A 17071-nucleotide genomic window follows, 5' to 3' on the forward strand; every position below is an offset into this window, starting at 1 on the left:
TTTCAATTCTCTTCCCTTTTTTGGTCCAGAAGTCTTACTCAATCTCATGATGCAGGGTTCAGGCTCATCCCCAGAAGTCATGTCCCATGGTGCCAGGGAGATTTACACCCCTGGAAGTCATGTCCCACATAGGGGGGAGGCAGTGCATTTACCTGCTGAGTTGGCTTATTGAGAGAGAGGCCACATTTGAGCAAAAAAACAGGTCCTCTGGGGGTGACTCAGGCATAATCACGAGTAGGCTTAGCCTCTTTTGCAGTAACAAGCTTCATAAGGACAAGCCCCAAGATTGAGGGCTCGGTTTACTAAGCTGGTGGTTCCTAATGCTTGAGAGACTATCAGGAGTTCCCCAGGTGGGGAGGTGTATTATTTCTATATTTTTCCCCAGTCCCTCAAGGGGGCTTTGCAAATACTTGTTATTCTCTGCCCAAATTACTCTGGGTTGTATCTGGGCTTCATGCTATCCTGTACGAACCAACAAGATCTCACTCCCTAGTCAAGATTCCATGTAATTATGGCATTTGAATAAACTGACCATACAAGTTAAATTATATAGTGTGCTACAGAAAATACAGATTTTGCACCATATAACCATCTCTTCCTTTGGTCCCACACAGAAGCCAAAGCTTTAAAACGTGGTTGATATCCTCTACCCTTTAGTCTGATCTACCTCAGTCCCAACCAAGTCCATTTCGTTCATCTCTCCTATCAAGGTCTGATCTCCTTTTCAGCCCCTTTAACATTTGATTCATGGGGCAATGCCGACACTCACAGCTGCCAAACTCTGGCTCTGAGTTCCCAAGTGCCACACAGACACCCGAAGCTCCAGGGACTGACCACGTCACACACAAACAGCTTAGAAGCTCAAAATTTATAAATAACTGTTACAACTCATGAATAAATGACTGCTGTAAGAGCTTACAATCTGGGAACCTTTACCATAAGCCTTCCCCTGATAACCCATGCTCCCAGATTCAATTATCAGAGTTTACACATTGTTATTAGTTAATATTATGAGGCATTAAAATGTTTTGTCTTTTCATTTCTGGTTTATTTCACTGAACCTGCTATCTTCATGGTCCATTCACTTCATTGCCCCTCTGTTTACTTTTTAAACAGTTTTATTCACATACCATACAGTCCATTCTAAGTAAACAATCAGTGATTTCCAGGATAATCACATAATTATGTATTCACCACCACAATCTATATGAGGACATTTCTACTTCTTCTCCAAAGAAAGAGGAAAAGGTGAAAATAAATGGAGAATAAAAATATAAATGATAGAAGAAAAATAAAAATAAAATACAATGAAAAGGTCAGACATCACCACCACCACCGAGAATCCATTATCACTCCTTTATATCCCCCTCTTATAGACAGTTAGCTTTGGTATTTTGCCTTTGTTACAATTAACGGAAGCAACTTACAATGTTACCGTTAATTATAGACTCTAGTTTGCATTGATTTTATTTTTCCCCCTATACCATTTAATTTTCAACACCCTGCAATGTTGGCATTCATTTGTTCTCCCTCTTTTAAAAACATTCTTAGGTTTGTACATTTAATCACCATCACTGGCCACTCTAGATTTCACTAAATTATACATTCCCAGTCTTTATTTTCTATCTTTCCTTATGGTATTGTACATGCCCCTAGCTTTCCTCTTCAACTGTACTCACAGTTATCTTTGTTCAGAATACTTAAAAGATTGTGCTACCATCACACAGTATTATGTTGTCCATTTCTGAATGTATACAGTCAATCCTGTTGAACCTTATATACTCCTTCAGCATCAAATGTCCATTTTCTTTCCTTTTTCTGTCTCCTGACAACCTGTGTTCTCAACTTGAGCTCTCAAATTTCGCTTATCAATGTTAGTTCATATTAGTGAGTCCATAGAGTATCTGTCCTTTTGTTTCTGGCTAATTTCCCTCAGTGTATGTCTATTGTCTACCATTTAGTCTTTTCGATTTTATATGTCATATCTTATTTTTGTTTATTTTTCTCTCTCTCTTTTTACCCTTACTGATAGTCTTCATTTCTACTCTCTTCTCCAAACCCCTCTCTCCTGTCTTTTCCTATCTGCCTGTAGTGCTCCCTTGAGTATTTCTTGTAGAACAGATCTCTTGTTTAATTCTCAGTAGACCCTGTCCCTGCCGGGGACTGAGGGGATCAAGCTTAAACTGTTTCTGTTTTTTTTTTTCCCCCACCCAGGTCCCGGGGTGTGAGTTCTCTGAGGGAAGGCAGCCATTTGAACTGGGTCCCACCTCCCCCTTTTCTTAGGGAAGATAAGCCCTTTAGGGATTTATCTCCTACATTTGACTTCTTCTTTTGACTTTCTGACTATCTTAACTCTACCCTTGCCTGGGTCAGAGCGGACAATTGAAAATGACTGAGGCTTTCTCTAATGAGCTACTTAGAATGAGAGAAAAAAAAAAAAAGGAAAAAGAAAGAAGTCCTCTTATAAGAGCCAATCCCAGGCCCCCAGTTACCAGTCAAGAATCAGAGTTGGTGCCTGTGTGATGTGCCCCTTTTCTTGACACACAGCCCTTTTTCAGTATTCTGAGCTCAACTGATTCCAAAAGCCTCTTTTTATTTATTTACGTATATATTTTTTCCATTAGCCCCACCTCCTCTGCCAGGAGAAACCTCTGGATTCCTTTCTTGCTTGCTCTGGGTTTATATGTGCACATAACTTGTATTCAGTAGTCTACATTTGTTAACTAGAACTGTAGCTGGAGCTTCCCTTCCTCCTAGTAGACTGTGTCTTTTTCCCATAGGGAAGCGTTTCCGCTCAGCCTGCTCTGCTGGTGGAGGAGGGGGCTCCTGCTCTGCGGTTTGGAGAGCTTTCCTTACAGCTCTGTGCTGTGGTCTCAGCCTTTCCACCCATTCCAGACTGGTGTGTGATGTTTGTCCGGTCATAGATGTCCCCCAACAGTTGTTCCAGAGTATTTTCTAGTTGTTCCTGGCTATATGCTAGTTGTTCCGGAGCACTAACTAAATTCCACACCTCCCTATGCCGCCATCTTGCCTCGCCCTACTCTACTCTAAGAATGGTTTTTAAGTAGTTAGGAAAAAAAAATCAAAAGAAGAATATTTTGTGACATCTGAAATTCAAATTTCATTGTCCATAAATGGAGTTTTATGGGAACATGGGCCTGCCCACTGCTTACATGTTACCTGTGGCTGCTTTTGTGGGCCAACTTCAGGGTGGAGCTGAATAGTTGTGACAGGGACCACACGTCCTGCCAGCTCCAAAGTGTCCACTGTCTGGCCCTTCACAGACGGTTGTTCTTGTGTCTGCACAAGCCAGCCATGTGACTTAGGGAGCCTTGCAACTGTCTGCTGGCACCACAGGGTTGTCCAGGAGGCGCTGGACCAGTTTCCCCCACCCCCAAGGTCTCTTAGAGGCACGGCTTTTGAAAGAGTCACTCCTGACACCCGATACTTCGCAGTGTTGCTCAAACGAGTTTTAGGGCTCCTCCAGCATTTCAGTAAAAGAAGCTAGTGTTGTCTTATCTTAGGAATCAGAACTTCTGAATTCCAGTCAAAAACAACCAGCAAACAAAGATCCCTCTTTTCTGAACTCTCTCTAATTATATCTCTCAATATTGTATGTAACTTTCTATGTATAAATCTTACGTTGGATGCTTGAAATTCCAAGATTGTTGAGTTTTGAGTTTTCCTTTCCCTCTTTCTGCCTGCCTTTCTTTCTTTGTTTTTTTCTCTTTTTCTTTTCCTCCTTCCCTCCCTCCCTTCTTTTCTTCTAGTGTTTAAGTAAATTATTTATTTATTTATTTATTTTTTAAGTAAATTATTTTTATATGCAATAAAAGAAAAACCTGGCCTACTGGTCTCAAGAAAAGGTATTACTTAAACAGTTTTGGATGTTTTTTTGTCTCTCCCTGTTTGATTTCCTGGTTAAAGAAAAAAAATCCTGTAGCCGTTTTAGTATTGAGTTAGTCTTCCTTGAAACAGTGTCAGAGGAAGAATGGTTGCCTCTGAAAGCGTCTGACTTTTCTAGGACCAGTGTGACTAGTTGGCTGTTTGAATAGTCTGAGCCGGAGGTCAGCATCTCATTCCGGTCCAGCGATGCATGGAGAAAAAGATTAGCTGATCTCATCTGAAAAATGAAGATAAGGCGTTTTTGTACTCATGAAAATTGACTCACCACAGTTCCCATCAGCCATCTGGCTGTTTAGACTTGTATTTAAAATTCTGTCTCCTGTCTTAAAATTTTTTCCTTAATTATATCTTTTGGATGCTCTTTATCTTAATCTTGGGTTAGATCTTTTTTTTTTTTTCTGCCCACTTAATTTTCCTGCCTTCCATGAAGCTGACGAAATACAGACAACATGTTTCTGTTCTTGGAATCACTTAGTTATATATCCAGCAGCAATCCCCGGAATTTTTTCTGGGATTTTAGACTCTCAGCATTGTGGTTTTTAATTGGATTTCAGCTGTCATTGGTGATGATAGTAATTTCTAAGTAACTTTCTACTCCCTCCCCGCTTTGTTGTTCATGTCATTTTCCTGGATCCCGTCATTTTGGGTTTCAGAATAAATATAGAGTAAGAAAACAAACAGGGGAAACATCCTGTTATATAATTAAGAACTGGGTACTTTTGGAAATACTGTTGGTGCCTCATAAGTAAATTATATCTCTTTCTCTGTTCTTGGAATTAAAGTTTGCAACATAATCAGTAGCTTGGAGAAAGCTTAAGAATGATTGTTGAACCTGAAGAAATTGCATTTGTTGCTTAACAACCTGGTCAATTATAAATGACCATTATTATTGTGGGGGTGAGGGTGCAGTATAACATGATTTTCAAGATGTCATGTGTTCTTTATATATATTATTTTCACAAAACTGAACATTTAGAATTTTCGACACAGGCAGCCTTTCCTCTTTCATTTGTACTTGAAGAAATATATCCTACAGAGATACTTGCATGAGTGTGTAAAGACAGAGCCAGATAGGTGTGTGGGGTGTGTGTGTGTGCGTTTGAGGGGAATGGGGGTGCCACTCTAATCGTGATAAAAGACATGCACCCTAAAAGCCCACGGGTGGAGTAGGACCTCACCAGCCATGAAAAGCAAAAACATTATTGATGTGGAAGTCTGTCTGTGTGGCACCGAGACCTTCAGATCACTGCGAGCATCCTTGGCCCCATCGCCGCCCTTGGGCCCCAGGCCCACGTGAGAGCCACTGTGCGTGAGAGAGGCGTGAGCGTGAGCGTGTCACATGTTCAGTTAACGTGATGGAAAAGGAAGAGGTCGCGAAGCAGTGGGCTGGAGAGCTGCTCCCTCCCGGCTCAGCAGACCTGGTCCCGATACTAAGGGGGCAAAGTGTCCACTCCCACCCAAGTCCAGAGTCTCTTAGAGTATCAAACCTGAGCAAAATGGACTGGATCCTGATGAAGTTGTGGGAATTAAGCCAAGAGACCTTGGAGAAAGTGAGATATCGGACAATCCCAGGAAACCTGAGACTGCTTCTAGTATCTCCATAAGGGGTTTAAGAAAGGGCAGCAAGGAAAGCCACTGAAGCTGGAGGGTGTGTCTAAGACAACATAGTCCCCATTATGTCTCTAATGCTCGCCTTCAGCTGCCTGCTGCCTTCAGTAATCAGAGCTCACCTTTCTTTAGTGAGTTTTTATTGCTCGAGGCAACCCTGGAGATTCTTTATTTTATTGACAAGGAGACTCAGGGGCGCAGCCAGCCCTTGGCTGGGAGCTGGGCTAGTGTCCCAGACCCCTGACGCCCAGTTGGGGTTCACCCAGGCTGTCTGTGAAACCGTGGGGAGTGGGAAAGCTGGAGACCTGCTAGGTGGGGATTTTATTTTTCAGAATGAAAAGAAGCTGAAGCGATGTTTTCCTCCTTTTTAAAGGGTGTTTGCTCTTTCCGAGGACTGAAGGCTGGATCTGCCCCGCGCCTGCCTGCTTGTGGGGCCATGGCGTTGGCACTCTCAGTGGTGGCCTGTGGGAACGAGGGTCCCTTGTGGGGCGGGGATGTGATGGAAAGGACGCTGGTCTCGTTGGAAGAAGTACGATTCTGGTGCTGTCCCGGCAGCCCCCTGCAGCTTGGCCACCCTCGCGTTGTGAAGGCTCCTTTCCCAGTGTCCTCATGTCCCCCTTGCTGTCAGCACCCTGCGCAGTGTGAGGGTTTGCAGCAGGCATGCCGGTCACCCGTGTCTTCACTCGGCAAGCGTGTGTTGAGCCCCTGGTATGTCCTCCGTGCTGGGGCGTGCCACTCAAGCACAGCTGCCAGGAGCCCCTGCCATCCTGACCTTTCCATTCTAGTGTGGGAGATGGACTAGGCAGATAGCGGGAGTGGACAGCATGCTGGGTGCTGCTGGGGCTGGAGAGGGAGAGCACCCCGGGTGGGAGTGGGGGCCATCAGGAGAGTGACTGCGGCGGTGAGGGAGGGGGCCGTGCGGGGCGGGGTGGGGAGGCCCACGTGGCGGAAGCAGTGACCAAGGGCAGGTCTGAGAGGCCGTGGGGGCTGGACACCCACCAAGGGCTTTGGCTTTTGCCTGATTTCAGGGGGGTGCTGGAGCACTTCGGGGGTGACATGGTCTGACTTCGGCGGTTTTGAATCGATACTGATTTTCCAGAAGTCCCCTTAGCAGCACGAGGGGTCTATTTTCTTATATCCTCATGACAAAGGTGTAATTAAACCTCTTCATTTTTACCTGTTGGTTAGTTGAAAAATATTTTAATTTGCATTTATTTAATTTCAAATTGGGATTGGCTATTTATACTTTTGTGTTTGTGAGAACTGCCTTTCCATGTTCTTTGCCTGTTGTTTTTGTTTTGAGTTTTCTTTTTCTCATTACTTTTTTAAAGCTTTTTTTCTATTTTAATGAGATGGCAGTTATTTTTTCATAGCATGTGGACTTTATTTATGATACGTTTTTTTCCTTTACTGAAGTTTGAAATTCTTATGTAGTTAAATTTATTTCTCTTTTCCTTTTATGGCTTCTAGGTTTGGGGTCTACTTAGAAAGGCCTTACTTGTTCTAAGAAATGGGTGGGGGAGGGTAATGTTTTACCTAGTATTTCAATAGTTTATTTTTTAATATTTAAGTCTTTATTCTGCATTAAATTTATTTTATAAAGAGTGATGTGTAGGGATTCAGATTTTCAGGTTTTTCTGAAAATTTCCAGATTTTTCCAATTGGCTAGCTGGTCGTCTCAGCCCCATTTATCAACTTTATCCTTACTGATTTGAAATACTACCTTTCACTTATTCCAGGTTTCCATTTGGGTGTAGTATCCTCTTAAATTAAAAAGAAAATGTTACCACCAGCTTATTTTATTATTAATTTTATTATTAACGTGCTTCAGGCTCCTTGATGGGTAAGGCGAAGGACGAGAAGAACAGGGGACAGGATTTCTAATGGCAGAGTGTTCATTGCTGAGCTGGAGACGAACACATAGGCTGTCATGCTGGGATAATAAAGTGCCACCTTATATGGAACAGGCCGTTCAAAAGTAACTTTGCTGGTTGTGGGATATATAGAAAAATGCAAAAAATACACATATAGAAAAGGGAATGAGAGTAATATTGGGTGGATGTCGGAAGGTGGGTGAACAGCTGCTTCCTCAGTCATATGTCTGTTATATTTTTGTTCCTGAACATGGTTTAACAGGCCTCTTCCCTTGGTGTGAGGCTTTTAACACAGTCACATGCTTTCTGATGCTGTCCCCGTTTCTCCGTGAAACTTAAAAGCATCTGTCCAGCGGTGCCATACTTGGCTTTATTTGCGGGATTGTTTTTACTGTTAGGTATTTAATTAGCTCTGTCAGCACTGTGAAGACTCCCCTGGTCCTGCGCGTTACCGTGTGTGTGTGAGCACAGGTGTGTGCCCAGGGGCTCGGTCAGCGGGTTTGGAGCCGGCAGGTAGGTCTCGTGTGTTTTAGCTCAGCGGTCGCAGTCTGAGCTACTGTGAGTTCTCTGCTTCAAAGCAGGAACAACAAGCCCAGCCCACTCTACAGTGCGCCTGCTTGGAGCTTGGGTCCAGGCTCGACTGATTCCTCTGACTTTCCCTCCTAGGACTGGCTGGACCATGGCCCAGAACAAGCTGTTCAACAAGATCCTCAAAGCCCTGCAGTCCGACCGCCTCGCCCGCTTGGCCAACGAAGGGGTAAGACTCCGACACCTGCCCCGCCCGAGCCCCACGGCCCACTGCCCGCTGCTGGTAAGGTGGCCTTCGTGCTTCATCCATGCAGGCCTGCAACGAGCCCGTGCTGCGCCGCGTGGCCGTGGACAAGTGTGCGAGGAGGGTGCGGCAGGCCCTGGCGAGTGTGAGCTGGGACACCAAGCTGACCCAGTGGCTGCACACCACTCTGGTGGAGACGTTGAGCCTTCCCATGCTAGCCGCCTACCTGGATGCGCTGCAGACGCTGAAAGGGAAGGTAAGGCTGCTTGCACCCGTGTCCACCTGCCCTGGGGCCTCCAACCTCTGCCCAGCCTGGGGGGAGCCCTCGGCGGCAGTTAAGTTTCCTAAGTTTTGGTGGGACTTTAAAAAAGGTATTGATACGTGTTCTAGTTTGCTAATGCTGCTGGAATGCAGAACACCAGGAATGGATTGGCCTTTATAAAGGGGGTTTATTTGGTTACACAGTTACAGTCTTAAGGCCATAAAGTGTCCAAGGTAACACATCAGCAATCGGGTACCTTCACTGGAGGATGGCCAATGGTGTCTGGAAAACCTCTGTTAGCTGGGAAGGCACGTGGCTGGCATCTGCTCCAGAGTTCTGGTTTCAAAATGGCTTTTCCTAGGATGTTCCTCTCTAGGCTGCAGTTCCTCAAAAATGTCACTCTTAGTTGCACTTGGGGTATTTGCCCTCTCTTAGCTTCTCTGGAGCAAGAGTCTGCTTCCAATGGCCGTCTTCAAACTGTCTCATCTGCAGCTCCTGTGCTTTCTTCAAAGTGTCCCTCTTGGCTGTAGCAAGCTTGCTTCTTCTGTCTCAGCTCATATACTGCTCCAGTAATTGAGGCCCATGCTGAATGGCCGGGGCCACACTTCCATGGAAATTATCTTATCAGAGTTATCACCTACAGTTGTGTGGGGCACATCTCCATGGAAACACTCAAAGAATTACAATCTAATCAGCACTAAAATGTCTGCCCCACAAGATTGCATCAAAGAATGTGGCTTTTTCTGGGGGATATAGTACATTGAAACCGGCACAATACAAGTCCCTGCTTCTTTCTGTAGATGCTTTTGCACAAAGTTGAACTGTTTTCTCCATGATTCCTGGGTTAGCGCCCGGGCTGGATCCAGTGTGGCGTGAGGATCGTGGGTTCCAGACCCAGACTCTCCGGCCCATCTTGGTTCTCCTGCTCGTTGGCTGTGTCATCTTGGGCCAGGGCTTCAGCTTCCCCACCTCAAACGGGCCGCCGCCTCCTCATATCTGCCTAGGATTTTTGTGAAAATTAAATCAGTTAATTTAACTTAAATATTATTAATATTTTAATTATTATTTGAAGTAAGTTAATCCATGTAGTGTGCTTGGCACAGAATTTGGCACCAACTAAGCCCCCAGTAACTGTAAACAATTATCCTAAATCCTAAATCCTTGACATATTTACGGTCAATACAGAATGGCCTTGGACAACTTGGATTAATTCACTTCTTTTCTTTTTTTCTTTCTTTTTAAGTAGTTTTCTTCTGTGCAGGAAGCTGCCCCTTCTTGTGGCTGTAATTTACCTGGCCGTCAGCTTCCCTCCTGCCGCACCCCAAAGCTTTGAGCTTCGTTGTTTCTTGTCTGTGTGAGGTGGGAAACCAGCCACTCCCAGTGGCTCCTGCCCTGTGGCCACGTGTCCCGTGTGCCGTGCGCACGTGGTTGTCTCTTCCTCATCGCGGTCCCCAAGGGACCTGGTCAGCGCTGGTTTGCAATAGATGAGGACACCAAGGCCCACGAGATGTTGAGTAGCTTGCTGAAGAAAGGCGGCTTGTTGCAGTGCTGCATAAAGGAAAAACAAAGCACGGCAGCTACCGGAGCTTTCATGGCTCGGCCGACGGGTCCACCTTGGCTGTCTGGAGCCTTTTGGGCTCACTTCAGGTACTGGATACGTGGCCGCTGCTCAGCTGGCCTCGCTCGTGGTAGAAGGTTATGCTTCCGTTTTGATCCTTGGCCGTGGAGGCCTGGCCCGTTTTTAACATACTAATTTCCAATATTTTACCCAAGTAAAAATGTTTTGGAACGACCTTTGGATGTTTTTCCCCTAAAATGAAAAAAAATTTTAATTACTTTTTCAATTATGAAGGTAACATGCTCAATGAAAAGCAAAACAGTACATGAACATATGAAGAAGGAAATAAAAAATCACTGGAAAAACCACTCCCTCAGATAAAACTGTTGCTCATACAATATAGAGATACAGAGATATGATTTTGCCTAAATAGGATCATTTAATACATACCATTTTATTATATGCTTTCCTCATTCAATATACTACATGGGCAGTAGCATGTTTGGTGGCTTCTCCATTATTTAGATGTAGCGTAACTTATTTTACTTAATCCCCTAAGGATGTTTAGATTATTTGAAATTCCTTACTATTGTAAATAGCCCTGTAATAACTAAGTATACTTTTTCACCTGTTTTAGTAGCTTAGCATAAGGTCCAAGGAATGGAATTGCTAGATAAGAAACTGCAGCTCTCACGTACTGGCAGGGGTGGGCAGGCCGCTCCCTGCAAAGGATAGGCGTGTCCTCCCGGCTGCTCCCATCTCTGCCCACAGCGTGTGTCTTTAGTGCTCCCTGTGCCAAGCTGCCTGGCAGCTCTCACGCCTTGGTAGAGGGCACGTGGGGATGCCTGTCTGATTCTGCTCTTTATTTATTTGAGTATTAGTGAGGCTGAGTGTCTGTGTTGATTGAAGTCTTTCGCTCTGTCTCTTTTTCTCTCGTTTTCTGCTAGCGTTTTGATCCCTCTTCCCTCATGCTCCTTCCAGGGTAGTTATCCTCCAATTCTTGTTACCCTGCACCACAGAGGTGGGGGAACCCGCTAGCAGGCACCTACCCTGACTTAGGGTCTATTTTGTTACCAGTTTACTCAGAAGAGACACCTCCCTGTGCCTGGCCGCCTTCACAGGAGCTGAGCGGACAGTGGGGGTGGCCAGGGAACACCTACCCAGTCTCCTCCAGGAGTTCTTGGTGCTGAGGAGAGAGGTTAGAGAAGCCCTCGGGCCCCTGTGAGGAGAGAGCAGCTTAACCTGGGGAGAAGGAAGAGGGTCCTGGACATGATGCCCCCTTCCCACAACTTCTGGTTTGCTGGATCTGCCCTTTGCCAACTACCAGAAGTGGATTGGTCTTTATAAAGGGGGTTTAGTTGGTTACAAATTAATAGTTCTAAGGCCATAAAAGCGTCCAAACTACGGCATCAAGAGGATACCTTTGCTGGAGAACGGCCGATGGTGTCTGGAGCACCTCTGTTAGCTGGGAAGGCACGTGGCTGGCATCTGCTTGTCCTTTGCTCCCGGGTTGTGTTTGAAAATGGCTTTCTGTTGCTCTTAGTTTCTCTCTCAGCTCCTGTGTGTCCTTGCTTCTTTCTTCCAGAACATTTCTCTTTCAGTGTCTGGGGGTCCTCTCTCAGTTTTTCTGGGCTCCATCTCTTAGCTAAGCATCTCCAAACGTCCTTTGCTCTGCATTTCCAACCATCGCTGAGTGTCAGCAGGCGTCTTTGTGGGCTCTGAAATTCTCTTAAATACTCCAGTGAACCAGTCAAGACCCATCCTGAATGGGTGGGGTCCACACCTCCATGGAAGTGATTCACTCAGAGGTTCCACTGTAATCAACAGACTCCTCAGTCTGCCCCCACAAGATCGCATTAAAGAACATGGCTTTTCTGGAGGATGTAATACATCCAGACTGGCACACCACCCAACCCCCAAAATATTGGTGAACTCTGTTCAGAAAGCTAGAACTGAACTAAAATTTGACTAATGGAGCAAATGGTGCCCATTGACTAAGCTACCCAGAGCGGTGAGAGGGGGCGGTGATGTTTCAGTTAAAGATGCTGAGTTTCTTAGAGAGCAACAGAAGTACTGGCTCAGTGTTGAAATAAGGTAAAATTCAGGCTGGGGAGCGTCCACCCAGTCTCCTCCAGGAGTTCTTCTTGGTGCCGAGAAGAGAGATTAGAGGAGCCCTCGGGCTCTGGACGGGAACGAAGTGCACGGTAGGAAGTCTGGCGTCAGCGTATGAACTCAGCAGTTACTTACTTGGTGCCATCCTGTGCTAGGCCTTGGGTGACTGGAGCAGACGCTGCCTTCTCCGGCGGTGCTGGCTTCTGGCGGGGAGAGAGGCCAGTCGGGGGAGTCAGGCTTGCCCTGCCCCTCGGTTCTTCCCCGCGCCCAGGTGGGCCCCGTACGGCTGGGGCCAAGAGCCTGACTGAGGGGGCAGCAGTGTTGGAAGCACCTTTGATGGCCGTGGCGAACGTGCTGGGGGGTGTCAGTGGTGGCTCTGCCTCACTTTGCTGTGGCCAGCACGTGCTTTCTCTCTTCAGGAAGCGTTTGCTCTCTTCCTCGTGCGAGTTGCTGTCTGGACGTGTCTTGTGTCTGGGCATGACAGACCCTGAGGGCTCCCAGGTGTGTGTGGTCGCTTGCTGCCAGGTGGTGGCACGGGTTCGTGGGCACGGCAGAGGGCACTGTTGCTGGTGCTTGGTCAGCGTGGGCCTTTGACGGGCACGCTGCCCACCCGGGCTGGGCTTCCACAGTGGTTCCTCGGCCGTTAGACCTGTGGTGGGGTTTAGAGTCCCAGCCACTGCTTGGCTTCTTTTCCAAAGGATACACCTGACCATGGGAGTACCTACTCTTAAAGTACCTGCCGGCTGCTGGAAAGCAGCACATGTGATCCATCATGGAGATCGCAAAGAAGGTGCAGACTGAGCCTCAGAGACGTCCGTTGAGAGTGCAGGGCAGTGCTGGAAGGGCCGGAGCTGGCTCCCAGCGGGGAGGGCGGCTCTTGGCGACTTGCTTGCTCGGTAGGACTCCTGTGCGAGGCATGAGGCTGAAGGCTGCGGGCTTTGGGGCTTCACGGGCATGATCTCGTGCGAGGCCAGGCCTCCGGGGTCTTCACTCCACACACTGCGTGCTCAGAGTGGGGTGCCCAGCAGTGGCCAGGTCTGGGTGGAAGTTCGGCCCCGTTCCTTTTCACTGCCCTCTTGTCCCCCTCCTTCCTTCCTCCTGTTGGCAACTCCAGCCCGTCTGCCTGCAGTAAGCCCCACATCTCGCCTCTGGCGTCCGGTTGCAAGCAGCCTCACTGCCATGCGACATCTTCCCATCAAATGACCACTTCACGCTGTCGCCTTAGCCCCCACCTGGTGCTGCAGCAGACCCCACCCAGTGGGTCGGCCAAGCAGCAGGAATGACTGTTGGCTCTCGGGTGCCGAGGCGGGAGGCTGGCTTCCCCCCGGGGTCGGGACCTCCTGGCTGCAAGGCCCTGGGGTCCCTTGGTCCTTCTGTCACAGGCAGTGCGCGTGGCAGTGTCTCCCCCTCCCACCTCCCTCCTCCGCGTCCTGTTGGCTCCCGGCTGCCTTTGCTCTCTGCCTGACTCTGGAGGACTCCAGCCGACCCAGTGGGCCACAGCCTCACTGGAGTAATGTCTCAAGGGGTTCTGTTTGCCACCGGTGGCTCCCCACCCACCAGGATGCAGACCAGACCAAGGACCCGTCCACAGTGGGGGCCACGACTCAGTCCCCACAGCCACCCCCTCTCTCGGGAGGTTTGCAGCAGCACAGTGGGGCTTCTGTTGCTTTCATGGCACCTGGCGGCCTCTCCCCTTTGTAGGGCAGGTCCCCGGAAGTGCGGGTGGCTGTGGGTGACTGTGTGTCCCCTGAATCGAGCTGAGACAGGCTCGTGTTACGCCCGGTGGCTCCTGCAGGACGCCTGTTGGTTGCTCTCTTAAGTCAGGAACCCCGTCCTCGTCACAGTTAGCCTGCTGCTGACTTTCAAGTTTCACAGCCTGTATCATAGTGCTTTTTATTCTCCAATTTCTCAAAGACCTTTTTTTGTTTTTCTGAAAATGACTAGCATGTTTAATCTTTCGTTTCCTCCAGGTCACTCTGACCTTCTGTGGGTGGTGCGGAACCCACACAGATAGTTCTCACGCACACATCAGCGTGTCTGACCCATATTTACACATCTCCAAGGCCACCTTTTTGGTGGAGAGTAACAGATGGGATGTGGCGTAAGTCATCCTATACACCATACAGGAGGATATATAGTTTTTGCACACAATGATAGTTTTTTTTTGACATGCCACAGCTTGAAGACAGTACTTTTAGAAAGAAATGCGGATATAAAAAATACATGTATAAAGCCAACAGGTATTCATTGAGGAAATTTAGAAAATACAGAAATCTGTAAAAGAAAAAAGTTACCTATAACCCCATGGAGAAACTATTAACACTTTGGCATATTATCTTGCAGTCTTTTTATCTGTGTGGATAACTTGTTTAACCATTTCCTTATTAAATACATCTAGTTTGTTTCCGCTTTTTGATTAGTCTTGAGAGTGAATTTGTATTTGCGCATCAGCACCCACCCTGTTTTTTGTATTTTTGATACATTCTCTTAGGGAAGGTTCTCCAAAGTAGAATCCTTTAGAAAAGGAGTAGGGATACATTTAAGTCTCGGTGTGCATGTCTCCAGATTGCTCTCCAAAGGGTCACCCCATGTCTCTCTAACATGGGATGGCACGTGTCAGCCATTCAGCTCCTGGTGCTGAGCTGCGGTCTGCCTGGGGCCGACAGGGGGCCCTGCCTCGCCCCGGGTGCTGTCGGGGAGGCCTTCCGCTGCGCCCTGAAGCATCTGTCCCCTCCCTGCTCGTAGATCCCCACCCTGATCGACCGGATGCTCGTGTCCTCCAACACGAAGACCGGGGCAGCAGGGGCCGAGGCCTTGTCCCTCCTGCTGAAGCGGCCCTGGGACCCCGCAGTGGGAGTGCTGTCTCATAACAAACCGGTATGCTCTGACGGCCCCGGCACGGGGCGCTTTCAGAATCAGGCCTAGAACCTCAGTGAGGAGAAGAGAAAGGGCTCATGTAACTTTTTCATCAATAATTTGTTTTGTATGGTGCTTGCTCTAGCTTCAGAAGCTGATGGGTATTGGTTGAGACGAGAAAGGTGTTGGGATTCTTGGGGTCTTGGGGAGGAACTCTCACTCACAGTTCTGGGTGGGGTGCTTTCTCCTTAGAGCAAGCTGCCCGGCTCTCCTCTGATCCTCGTGGCCTCCTCCGGCCCCTCCAGCTCTGCGTTCCCCACCTCACGACGCCACCGCTTCTGGCACTCCCAGCTGGCCTGCCTAGGCAAGGTGTGTGGGTGCAGGGATAGGCGGGAGTAAGGTGTGTGGGTGCAGGGAGAGGCTGCTGGGCCTGAATAAGGGGTGTGGGTAGGGGAAAGGCTCCCAGGTGGTAGTAAGGTTTTGGAGACTTGAGACGACAATGCAGGAGGGGGACAAGATGGACAGACTTAAACATGGAGCACCTCCTGACTCTTCTTTCATTTGAAGACCTGGTGGTGCTTATCAAAGGTTGAAGGGGTCAAGGGTAGGTTAAGGTTGAAAGTAGATTTGAAGCTCGCCCGTGCTGGCCCGACGCCCTCCTTTCTCCTCACAGGTCATCCCGGTAGCCACTCACCTGCTGAACTCCGGCAGTGGGGTGGGGGTCCTGCAGTGTCTGGAGCACATGATTGGGGCCGTGAGAAGCAAAGTGCTGGAGGTGAGACTGCCCTGGCTCAGTTCACCGTGCCCCCACCCGGCATTCTGGCGTGTTCTGCACCCCTCCATGGCCCCTGGCTTACTGTCCTCTTTCTCTTCCCACAAAGATCCACAGCCATTTCCCACACAAACCCATTATCTTGATTGGCTGGAACACAGGAGCTCTGGTGGCCTGTCACGTAAGTAACTTCCACCTTCTTTGGAGGTCACTGAGAAACCGGGCTGGCCCTGGGCTGGGTCACTGCCACTGCCCCTGCTGCAGATGCTGCAGGTCCAGGGGCCGTGCTGGATGCTTTGCGTATACAATGGTGTCTTACGCTGTAAAAGGGAAACTCTTAGCGTTGTTGTGGAAAACGTTGAGCAGAAACGGAAGCAGGGAGAACAAACTAGTATAACGAACTGCACGGACCCTCACCCAGCTTGACCAGTGACCAGCTCGTGGCCACTGGTTTCATCCTACTCCCGCCCGTGTTCTCCTCCCACATATTTTGAAGAAAATCCAAAATATTACATCATTTCATTCGTATATATAGATACTATTTTACGTGTGTTTGTATGTATATTATATTGCATACGTGTTCCTGATAGATCCAAAGCCTCACTTCTCAGATGGATAAAAGAAAAGGAACTTGCGCTGCCTGGTCAGGTGTGGTCAGGTGTAATGTTCCTGGCGCCCAGAGGAAGGCTAATCTCCATCCTCCCTGGTCCCGGGGATGGTGGGACTCCATCAGTGACGGATCTGAGAAATTTGGGGCATCTGGGGGCTGTGCGTCAGGTTCAGGGTGGACCGATCTTCTTCAGTTAAGGGAGAGGGGCACCATTCGCATTCTGCTTGTGTTTGCAGCCAGAGGAAAGAGCGAGCAGTAGGACTCCAGTCTGTAGGGCGGGCAGGCTGAGTTGGCAAACTTCTGTCCTGTGGCTCAGCGGTCTGCTGGGTCTCAGGGCCGGCCCTCTCGGTGGTGGCCCCTGTGCCGCGGCACACCTCGTGGTCCACGTTCTTACAGCTGCTGCCGTGGCGGGTGCCCGGGGGTTAGGACAGGGAGGAGCGGACGGGAGTGGCGTTGGGGCCAGCTGGGATGTCTGGGCCACTCCTGGCCTCTGGCTCGGCTGTGGCTGCAGTGCAGTCAGTGGGCCCTGAGACCGTCTGTTCTGCTGCCGCAGGTGTCGGTGATGGAGTACGTCACTGCGGTTGTCTGCCTCGGGTTTCCTCTGCTGACCGTGGACGGCCCCAGAGGGGTAAGACCTGGGGGAGGCGCGTGGCTTGGCATTGGTGGGTGGGTACACAGGAGCCGCCTCTCCCTGGAGCCCACCAGACCAGCTGCGGGGGTCTCAGGGGGAGCCAGGGGGCC

General features: G+C 48.6%; 1 protein-coding gene across 7 annotated transcripts in view; it reads left to right on the plus strand.

Moving 5' to 3' along the window:
* KANSL3 (KAT8 regulatory NSL complex subunit 3) overlaps window positions 1–17071 on the plus strand; it is a 46133-nt gene that overhangs the window by 12460 nt on the left and 16602 nt on the right. For all 7 annotated transcript variants that reach the window (XR_005212344.1, XM_037806766.1, XM_037806764.1 and 4 more), the window contains 7 exons: window positions 8055–8145; window positions 8231–8416; window positions 14838–14969; window positions 15201–15317; window positions 15622–15723; window positions 15830–15901; window positions 16884–16958. Coding sequence is in view for 6 of the 7 variants with exons in the window: in XM_037806766.1 (XP_037662694.1) it covers window positions 8055–8145; window positions 8231–8416; window positions 14838–14969; window positions 15201–15317; window positions 15622–15723; window positions 15830–15901; window positions 16884–16958 (775 nt within the window). In the remaining variant the exon portion in view is untranslated. The remainder of the gene's footprint in view (window positions 1–8054; window positions 8146–8230; window positions 8417–14837; window positions 14970–15200; window positions 15318–15621; window positions 15724–15829; window positions 15902–16883; window positions 16959–17071) is intronic.

This window comes from Choloepus didactylus, chromosome 17 (genome assembly GCF_015220235.1).
Source record: "Choloepus didactylus isolate mChoDid1 chromosome 17, mChoDid1.pri, whole genome shotgun sequence".
NCBI classification, from domain to species: Eukaryota; Metazoa; Chordata; class Mammalia; order Pilosa; family Megalonychidae; genus Choloepus; species Choloepus didactylus.